The 11,458-nt window shown below is 39.6% G+C and overlaps 1 protein-coding gene across 1 annotated transcript; it reads left to right on the top strand.

Annotated features, from left to right (window-relative positions):
- The first annotated feature begins 251 nt into the window (after nt 1-251).
- Nucleotides 252-5,509, top strand: LOC149215221 (uncharacterized). The gene is made up of 4 exons (XM_089392567.1): nt 252-880; nt 1,002-2,139; nt 2,266-2,595; nt 2,692-5,509. Exons 1-4 carry the CDS (start codon nt 372-374, stop codon nt 5,368-5,370), a joined length of 4,656 nt encoding a protein of 1,551 aa, XP_089248693.1. The 5' UTR covers nt 252-371; the 3' UTR covers nt 5,371-5,509.
- The last annotated feature ends 5,949 nt before the right edge of the window (nt 5,510-11,458 follow it).

Here is an 11,458-nt window from a genome sequence, read left to right as displayed (position 1 = left end):
AATTGAGACGATCTTCGTATTCGATCACAGGCGTGGCATTTCGCAAGTGTTGTGCAACGTCACATCACAAAAACGGGCGGGCCCCTCAACTACGCGGGCCGACACATCATAACACTGTTCAACGCGCAAATGACGGACTAGTGGTTTCCAGGTCACGGTGTGTCCGGGAAGATCCAAAGCCACACCTACCCCTTGCTTTTGTTGTCTACCATCTCAAAGACGTTGGTGCTTCAAACTTCCCATTGCTCTGCCTGCCTGCGCATCATCTGCTTCATTGTTACTATTGCTTCAAACTTCCTTCCGATCTGCCTGCCCCTGCATCATCTGGTTGCTTATTATCATTACTTACCTCTATTCTTCTTCTTCTTCCAATGGCACACAACACAAACGCCTCTACTTCTGCATTTAATTCATCGGCGCCCAACTACTTCCATATATTTATAAATCACTGCGGCCGCGATGTCAAGAAAACCTTCGCCGCACATCTCTACCGGCGCCTTACTTCCCATGGATTGCGAGTGTTTCTTGACCGGCCAGAGTTAAAGGCTGGAAAAAGAATAATGTCTCAAATCGAGGAGGCTATTCAAGTGGCCTCTGTCCAGATTGCCATTTTCTCAGAAAACTATGCGAATTCGAGATGGTGTTTGGATGAGCTTCGGCTCATGGTAGACTCAGAGAAGCGCGGGGCTACCATTCTACCTGTATTTTACAATATTAAACCTTCCGATCTACGGCGGGTGGACGCAGCTCAAGATGGACCGTACGCTCAAGCCCTACTCAAAAAAATGGAGCGATACGACTCCGCAAGAATTCAAGGTTGGAGAGAGGCTCTTTCTCAGGTTTCATATATCAGCGGCTTTGAGTTGGAGGCGTGTAATGGGTGAGTATCTTCGACACTCTTACAATTCCTGTCTTCGTTTTTCTTTCATGGATTGATAGCCACATGACAAATTAGGCAGGTTACTGTTTGTAATTTTACCCTCTGAATATGCCATATTCAGGGACGAGGCTGATCTCTTGGATAAGGTCGTGCAAAGGGTATTGAAAGAGGTTCCAGAACCAGAGTTGCATGTGGCCAAATATGCAACTGGTTTGGGAGAAAAAATTGAAGATTTTGAAAATACCGTCTTATCGCAGCGGGAGGAGCAGCCGGTGGAGGCCATGGTTGTGGGGATTGCAGGTGTAGGTGGAATTGGCAAAACGACGCTTGCCAACGAATTCTTCAACTGTAAGAGATCACATTACGATGGCTCGTCCTTTCTACCTGATGTCAGAGAAGAAAAGGCGTCTAGGTTGTTTTTACCTTCTCTGCAGAGTAAGCTTATTAAAGACTTGAAAGGTATAGATAAGGAAATTGATAGATGTGAACAAGGTATAGGAGTGCTTAAAGAGTATCTCAAGTCTTATCGTGCTCTCATAATTATAGACAATGTAGATGATGCCGATCAATTGGATGCGTTTTTGCCAATTAAGGGCGTCCTTCATCCCGAGAGCTTGATTTTGGTCACTTCTCGTGACAAGCATGTCCTTCGAAGTGCAGGGATACGAAAGTCATCAATCTATCACCTAAAGGGCCTCAATGAATCACATTCTCAAGAGCTTTTCTGTTCTCATGCTTTCTTTCGGCCACATCCACTACCAGGGTTTGAAAACCTTGTTGTTGGGTTTGTAAAAAGCTGCGACGGTTTGCCTTTATCGCTGAAAGTTTTTGGTGCTCTTTTATGTGGCCAAGACCAGCATTATTGGGAAGAAAAATTGAAGGAACTTCATAGATTGCCTGATAAGATCTTGGCAAGCCTTAAAATTAGTTATAATTCATTGAATCAAAAGGAACAGCAAATATTTTTAGATATTGCTTGTTTTGGCATAGGAGAAGAGAGGGATACGTGGGTAACAATATGGGGCGGATTGGCGGGGCTTCAAACTCTAGAAGACAGATGTCTTGTAGAGGTAGAGGTAAAGGAGGAGCCTCTGTTGATTATGTCAGGGTCTGTAGATGTAAAAGTGAAGAGGATGAGAATGCATGATCATGTGCGCGACATGGGAAGAAATATTGCTGAGGAAGTATCAATGCCCCGTCGTCTTTGGCGTTCGGTTGAGGAGGTCCATGATATGTTCGAGGAGCAGTCATTATCATCTGTAAGTCATTAATCATCTAAGACTTCATACCCATGTCCACAACTTTCAAGTTCTTTTTATTCAAATAAATAAATAATAATTATGCCAGGTACTATGTCGTAATACTGTCTTTTAACGAACGAACAGGTAATACCAGATGTACGTGGAATTAGGATGCCTACCCAGTGGAGGAGAGCAATAACAGAAGAGGAGGCATTATTACGCACAAAATCAGAGATACCGCTGAACAAAGTTTCAAGTGAGCCGGCGATCAAAATGAGAACATTGCAACTTCTTGAAAGTGAAGGGGAATTTGTGGAAGGCATAATAAGAAGGGTGCGGTCACCAAATCTCGTATGGCTCCGCTGGAATAACTGTCCCTGCTCTTCGCTGCCTACCTGGATTCCAATGGACCACTTAAAAGTTTTAGAAGTGAGTGGGCCGAAACTGAAAAAATTATGGCGTCGTGATTCTCAGGTGAGTAAATGTAGATGAACATACAGCAATAGTAGATGAGAGTAATTGCGTATCTTCTGTTTTCTCATGTTATGATTAAAACGTCCAACATTGCAGGCACCTCTGCAGTTGGGCGAGTTGTATGTTAATGCTCCACTTTTAGAGTTTCCAAGGTCAATAGGGAAGCTGACACACCTCGAAAAGATTGTCATCAGGAATTCTTTCGTGTCCGCTTCTCTAGAGCCCGCAGATCTATCAACGTTACCAGAAGAATTCTTTCATATCCGCTCCTTGAAATATCTAGAGCTTCATGGGCGCTTCAGGATTCTTCCGAAGGAATTTGGAAATTTAACAAATCTCCAAAGCATCGTTCTCTCTGGCTGCCAAAGGATGGAGAAGCTTCCAGATTCCTTCACGGATTTAACAAATCTCCAAGTCATCCGCCTGTCTGGGTGCCAAAGTTTGAAGCGGCTTCCAAAATCCTTGGGAGATCTAACAAATCTCCAACTAATCTCCCTCCACGGGTGCAGTAGTTTGGAGCTTCTTCCAAATTCGTTTGCGAATCTGGGAAATCTCCAAGACCTCTATCTGTCGGACTGCAACAGATTGAAGCGGCTTCCAAAATCCTTGGGAGACCTAACAAATCTCCAACTAATCTCCCTCCACCGGTGCAGTAGTTTGGAGCTTCTTCCAAATTCGTTTGCGAATCTGGCAAATCTCCAAGGCCTCTATCTGTCGGGCTGCAACAGATTGAAGCGGCTTCCAAACTCCTTGGGGGATTTAACAAATCTCCAAAGAATCACCCTCAGGGACTGCGAAGGTTTGGAGGTACTTCCAGAATCTATTGGGTGTTTGACAAATCTGTTACGCATTGAACTCACTGGCTGCAAAAGATTGAAGCACCTTCCAGATTCCTTGACAGGTTTAACGAGCCTTCAACACCTCGAGCTGTCTGGCTCCGACAAATTGAAGCGTCTTCCAAAATCCTTGGGGTGTTTAACAAATCTCCAATGCATTGGTCTAGCTGGGTTTCCGAGTTTGAAAAAACTTCCAAATTCCATGGGCGATTTAACAAATCTCCAAGAAATAACCCTGTCAAGCTGCGGCAGATTGAAGCGGCTTCCAAATTCCTTCGGAGATTTAACAAATCTCCAGAGAATCACCTTCAGCAACTGCGAAGGTTTGGAGGTACTTCCAGAATCTTTTGGTTGTTTGATAAATCTTTTAAGCATTGAACTCACTGGCTGCAAAACATTGAAGAAGCTTCCAGATTCCTTCACAGGTTTAACAAGTCTTCAACACCTCAAGCTGTCTGGCTCCGACAGATTGAAGCGTCTTCCAAAATCCTTGGGGTGTTTAACAAATCTCCAGGATATTATTCTATCCAATTGCAAGAGTTTGAAAAAACTTCCAAATTCCTTGGGGGATTTAACAAATCTCCAAGAAATCAGACTGGACAAGTGCGAAAGTTTGGAGGTACTTCCAGATTCCTTTGAGAATTTAAAGAATCTTCAAAGGACCACCCTGCAAGATTCCGGCTTGAAGACGCTTCCAGATTCCTTTCAGCATTTAACAAATCTTGTGTCAATCGATCTGAGAGCATGTAGAAGTTTGAAGATGCTTCCAAATAATTTATTTGGGAATTTAACAAATCTCAAAACAGTACTTCTGTCCGGTTGCGAAAGTTTGGAAAAGCTTCCACATTTCTTGGGAAATTTGACAGAACTCCGATCCATTGAGTTGAATGGCTGCAAAAGTTTGAAGAAGCTTCCGAAATCGTTGGGGGAGATAACAAATCTCCGAGACATTGATCTGTCTGGATGCAAAAGTTTGAAGAAGCTTCCGAAATCGTTGGGGAATCTATCGCAGCTGAGATTTCTGGGTTTGAGTAGGTGTTCGATTGCACTACCTGGAGACATCACCACGCTTCAATTCTTAGACTTATCAGGATGTGTCCAAATGGCAACATTGCCCGCCCAAGTGGAACATCAGAAGTCCTTGAAAGTGTTGAATCTCTTGGCTACACACTTAAAAGAGTTGACCATTAATGCACGGACTGCATGCCTAAGCAATTTGAAATATCTGTTCTTAGGAAGTCCTTTGTTGAAAGAGCTGCCAGCTTCGTTCGGATGCCTATCGAGTTTGAAGGTACTGCTGCTCCATGGATGCCAGGAATTGAAACGCCTGCCTGATTCATTTGCACTGTTGACTCAGTTGACTGTGTTGGACATATCAAAATGTGGAATACAAGAGTTACCAGATCTCATGGAGATGAAGAATCTGGAAACTTTAAGTGTACACTATTGTCCGCTGCGGGAACTGCCATTTAAGGAGGAGTCTGCCCCGAGGAGAAAGAGAAAGCGAAGAGCAACGGAGAAAGGCCTGATTCGGCTCAGGCGGTTAGAGTTGTACTGCACAGAGGTAAGAGAGGTATCCTTTCCTGAAGGTGTGTTCCTTGATACCCTCATCATCGAGGGTTGTAATGATTTGGAAAAGGTCGGTTCCTTGCCAGCAACAGTAAGGCGTTTGATTTTGAGTGGTTGCGGTGCGTTGGGAAAAGTAGAAGGGCTTAGTGGGTTGGCAAATCCTTGGGTGGTAGACCTGCGAGGGTGTTGTAATATAGAAATGGGGGAGGTGCCACATTTCGGGAATACCACGCGTTTATTCATCCCAACTGACACTTACAACACGCGTTTATCGTTCTGGCAGGAGGTCGACGTGGAGATGGAGGAGGGTGTCCTGCAGTATCGTTCTGGCCTTAGGGTCGTCAAGATACCTTTTCATTTGGTCTTCTAAATTAAAATATTGACGATAAAGAAGGTATATTCGAAGCTCACAAATTAAACGTGGTCTCCTTTCATAAACAATATCTTACAAAGCATATTAGTGGTAAATTTTATTGTTTGAATATTAATCAAAATTAAGTAGGATATTAAAAAAAAAAAAAAAAAAAAAGGTGATATGAGAATAAAATTATTTGAAAAAGATTTCAAAATTTTATATGAAAAATAAGTAATTTAAAAATTAGATATTTAGAATATTCTATTGAATAAAATGAAAAATTCTAGTTATTATATTTTTTAAAAATATAACATTTTTGTATTAATTAAATATATTATTGAAGTAAGATGAGATGAGCATTTCTTCTAATTAGAGACATTGTGGTAATGAATTCTAAGAAACTATTATTTGTCATTTTAAATATTCTTCCTCTATTAATGAAGAAAGAAATACATGATTATCTAGATAAAGATATTCATCACTTTTTAATAAAAAGTATACCTTTTGTTAATGCAACTTTATGCCTATTTTTCTTTTCACATTCAAAATTGTGTATTAGAGAAGGAATTAGACACCATACAAAAGGACATTGGACAATATTTTCATAATACTTCTCATCATGCGCTATGATTATTCATTGGATGTGTGGTCATGACAACAATGAGTTGTATACTTAATGGTTTAGCTTCATATTACTTCATTTAATTGAATATACAGGTGGTGAACTTAAACATGGATAGGGAGTTATTACTTGCATTGTTCCTAAGATGACACTATTAAGTATGGTGTACTCTATGAATTTTTCACTTTACACTCTTTATGCCTGCACACTTTTATATGTGGTTGTAGGGAGTATTTATGATACATTGACCATATATGATCTTCTTATGGATGACAATATACTCCTTCCTTTCACTCTTCCTTGTGACAAATCATTTGTGTTAGTATCTTTTCATTTTGAGTCATCCTTTTTACCTTAGGAGCATGGACAAGGCCTAACCACCTAATGTCTAATACTTTTTGACAAGGTCCCTTTTGCCTTTGTACCCTTTATCATGATCCTTGCTCATAGGTTTGGCCTTATTTGGGTTCCTATATTTCGGAAACTTCCAAGTTACTTGTTTAATCACTGGGCTTCAACCCCTTTATTTGGTAATGGTTGGGAACTACACATTTCCTTAGAATTCTTGGGTATGTGTTATACTATTTGAGCGACTAACCCCATGTGATGTACGTTGATATGGGAGAAAGGAAGGGAAACTTGGACCTCTTTGTTTGGGGGTTCTAGGGCATAGGACCCAACAAAAGTTTATTGGTATGCTTAAGCCCTATTTTTTGGTGTTTTTTATCCCATGGTTTTCTAATTTTCATTAAGGAATTAAGGTTTAATCTAATCTGCGATATTGGATTAAGGATTTTGGATGTTATAAAATCCTATATATTGTATTGTAAATGATGAAGAAACATAGATGTAATACTCTAAACATTTTGTTGGTTTTCTTGGTTATGGGTTTCTAGAGTAAATCTCTGAGTATTATGTGTAATTATTAGTTTTTAATTTTTTATTCATAAAGAATATGTGTATGCATTGCTTACTATAAATGTTTAAAACTTACAATAACACTTCCTCTATTGTGTGTTTCCCATACTATGCAAACTTCTTTGCGTTGTGGGCTCATAAATAGCACCACAACGCTTTTTAGCTATACAAAGACAACAAAAAAATGTCATCTCATAAGTCATTTCGGTTTCCGAAGAAATGGCATAAGAAAGCTAAACTATTAGATTTATATAATAAGGCATTGATCAAAATACTTAAATCCAAATAAATGAGGATATATGGATCAATTTACTTTAATTTTGTGGTTATTAACTACCTCTCTTATTTGCATGAGGATATGCAAAATATCTAGTGTAAGGGAAATGTTGGGCCCCTGTTCTTACATGATTTCAAAGGTCATTTTCCCTTTATTCCTCATTCATCATTACCTTCATTACCATATATTTGTCCATTCTCATCCCCTGCAAACTTCATAAGACATATGAGCATTAATATGGCTAATTTTCATCATTTGATGGTTACTCATTGTTGGAAATACTGAGGGGGGGTGAATCAGTGTTTCTTTTCAATTGTTACATTTACTAGTTAGATCACTTATATTTAGAACACAAAATGAACAATAAGAATAAATTCTTTTATTAATTTATTTTTCACAATAAATCAAGTACAATGTATATAGGGCTCCAACCCTAGATGAAGACACCAATCTTCAATCTCCCAGGGTCCAACCTATTGCCAAGCACCAACTTGGACTTTTGTGAGGCTCCGACCTCTACTGCATCAACCCTATCTTCTCAAGGCACTAACCTTGCGTTTAGAGGCTCTAACCCCTAGGGCACCAACCCTTCTCTGTTACAGACTCCGACCTGGTTTCTTGAGGACACCAATCTTCTAGGGCTCCAACCCTATCCTCCAAGGCACCAACCTTGTCTTTTCAAGGTTCCAACCCTCAGCTTCACTTCGCCAAGATATGTTTAGTTGTACTTCATGGCTCCCAAGGTCGTCTTCACTGAGCCTTGTCAATCTTCAGCAATGCCTTAACTTTAGTCTCCACGCAACATCATCAATGATAACCTTGTTCTTCACATGAAGGTGTCACCATTGCTCTTCATGCTACCCAAACAAAACTTCTTCAGGGTCACCTCATGACGGCTTCAATGTATCATCATCTCCAAGGGTACCTTCAAGATCAGCTAAAGCTTCTTAACAAGATGTCTTCAATAGGCCAAGGTTGTATGTTTAAGAATATTCAATATGCTCCAAAGAGATGCTCCTTTAAGAGTATTTCAAGCTTATTTAAACCCAAGGTCTGCTCCACTACAGTTCCTCAACCAGGCTCTTCAAATTTGACCACAAGATTGGCCAATCATCTTCTCTTAAGATCACTCCATAGGGCTTTCAATCAAGTACCTACAATAGACTGCCCCAAGAACCTCTCTTGCACAAAACCAAATTTGCTTTCAAATCCACACTCAGGTCACCAGTCCACAAAGAGATTACTGTGGCTTTTCAATGTTACCAGAGATGCTCTGAATATGCTTCAAGAAGCCTTCAATTCCGCTTCAATAAATGTTCAACAAAGTTGTTTAAAAACCTATTTCATCTTTGACCAAAGGAATGTTCCCAAATATCTGTATTGCTCCACAAAATGGGTTTGATCCTCCACAAGTTCAGGTTTGGATCTGCAATCACAAAAAACTGTCCATTGTAGATAAGTGGCAATCTACACACCACAGATCTGAGTCTCTTGTAGAATATCCTGAGCCTTCCACATACACTTGAGCTTTCATATACTAATCCAAGGTCTTACAAGTCTGTTGTTCATACCTTCTTTAGGTTCAAACTTCACAATGACATTGCCCACAGGGAACTGTATGAAGTGTAGTCCTCTTGCCACAGTGTTGAGGTGATGACAGTTTAGTAAAATTGAGTTGTAATAAGAGACTTGTCCTACTATAATACTGTGATTCTCTTTCCAATCTGAGCCCTCACAGATATTCTTACCACACTTATCACAGGTCCAAGGTAGGATGTCTGAGTTGTGATGACACCACAGGTCTTTGAACTATTACAAGGTTCTGGTTCGACTGTTCCACAACTTGGAATGTTGACTGTTCACAAGGTTTGAGGTGATGTAATATGGTCTGAGCGCCAAAACAATTCTCCATAGGCAGGCAGTCCGAAGTAAGTAGCTTGAATGATCAACCAACAAAAACGAGTTGCAGATCAACAAGTCTGAGTCCTGAAAAAGAGGTTTGAGTTCTACACCCACAAGAAATTGTTCTCAGACTTGTCCACTGCTATAATGGAGAAAGCCCAATCACAGAGAGTATTTGCCGAAATTGTATTCAATAACGTCCTCCTCGGCCTTCTGTGCTTCTCCTCTAAAATGATCACCGAAACTGATGATTAGAAATGAGGTCTACGGTTTCTATATATACACATTTCATTCATGAATTGAATGGTCACGTCATAAAGGTATGCCGAATTTAATTTACACGTTCAGGTCAGCTTGCTGGCCAGAAATTATACCTTAACTTAAAAAATCAATAACTTTCCAACCGCTTGGAATTTCGGGACGTGTCATAGTTCGTTGGAAAGGAAAAAGTATGCTCTTTAAAATGGTGTAGGTCTCATGGAAGAATTCTACCTCTAAGGTAGAAAAAAGTATTTTTTAATGTGACTGATATTTATGAGTGCAGAAATATAGGATAACAACATTCTTTCATAGATGGGCTTCTTTTTCATGGATGATTCCTTCGTTAATTGTCTTCACAATTCATGTCTGTGTCTTCATGTCATTATGTCTGTGCCCTCTTCATTTTCTTGGTTGCCTCAAATTCATTAATTCTTTTATAGGGGCCTTCCAAAATTGTTCCTTAAATGTTCTTCATTTGCAAGGTTAGTTGGGCATCATTTATGTGTGTAAGGCTTCATATGCATTTAGTATTTTTCATGCATGTAGCATATGAATCTAGAGTTTCATATATGCATTTAGGGTATCTTTAACATCTTCAGCAATTGTTTGACATAAATTCACAACATCTATGGTTAGGGTTTCCTTTATCTTTAACTATATTAATTTCCCTGGGGTTAAGTTCATTAATGGTTTGACATCATATTGACTTAAGTGATTCTAGCGTTTGTCATCGTCAATGGCACATAGGGTTAGCTTCAACAATGTTGGACATGACATCAATGATAACCTTATCCAATAATCTCCCCTTTTGTCATTGATGGCAATACTCTCCCCCTTTTAGCATTCTCTCCCCCTTTGACATCAATGGCAAATGGGGTGCCCAAGTACTCCCCCTATCAAGCTGCGTATTGACATGCTGCTTTATCGTATTCTCTTCATGAATGATAGTTCTCCATGATATATATATTGCTCCCCTTATCAAGATTCTCTTCTTTCTGGCAATGTGGTCCATAATAGATGTGTTTGCTTTTCTTTATGTGATCAACCAACTTCCCCTATCTGCATGACCTCCTCTAGCTCATGAAATATTACATGCTTAGTGATCAAGTGGAAAAGATCTTCAATAGTAGTTCATGGATGAATAAGGGATCATGTTCTTCAATGGAAAGTTCCTAAGAGATGATCTATCAAAGAATGAATGTCCATGTTGCTCATCAAGGATTTCAGAGGGTCCATTCACAAATAGCTTCTGCAAGAATGCCTAATCATCATAAGCTCCCCCTAACTGTATGCATGGTCTTCTTTTTGGCAGAGTATCCCCATCAAATACTTGGAATATCCAGGATGACATCATCAAGTCAACAACATGTGTTGGTGGCTGGAGAGTTCAAGAGACTTCTAGATTGTATTTGCTTCCTTCTCCATACTTGTGTAACCTTTTTCTCTGGTATGGTTCTTGCTTGTGTAGGGGCCCAATTCAAGTTACAATCACGTGCCATATGTCCAATGTTATGACACTTGAAGCACTCTATGTTTTTCATGTATAAAAAATCATGAATTCTTGCAAAATTTCTTCTCATAGATTGACAGGGACCATTAAATTTGTCTTTGTGATATGCCCTACAATCTTTTTCCATGTGCCCAAAGTTTGTACAAGAATAGCAATAACCAAGAAATATACTTTGATACCTAGGAGAAGAAGGTTTCCTTGATGTACTTCTAAAGTCTTTTTGCCTTGGGATCCTTTGATGACAAACATTGCTTCTTTCATCCTTGACACCATCTGCATTTCTTCTTGGAGTAGTATTTCTTCCAATGTCAACTTGACTCTTGCCTTTGCTGGGAGCATCAACATTTCTTCCAGGCTTCCTCACATCTTTGTTGTTTGAAGCATTATCATTATTGCTTAAGGATTCACCTACATAGCTAAGAACTGATTTATCGAGGGGAGACCTTTGATGACTTAGGATGTCATATAGGGTTTGAGAACTTTTCAAGTTCTTATTCATCAAGTCAACTTCCTTTTTAAGAAAGACAATTTCTTCCTTCATTTTCTTGCATTCTTCATCCTTCTTTGATAGAATGATCTCCATTTCTTCCTTCATCTTGGTTGCTTCACATGA

This window comes from Pinus tabuliformis, chromosome 1_1 (assembly GCF_031772625.1).
Source record: "Pinus tabuliformis cultivar Carrire ecotype Pingquan chromosome 1_1, CPIR1, whole genome shotgun sequence".
NCBI lineage: Eukaryota > Viridiplantae > Streptophyta > Pinopsida > Pinales > Pinaceae > Pinus > Pinus tabuliformis.
This window is presented reverse-complemented; position numbering and strand designations above follow the sequence as displayed.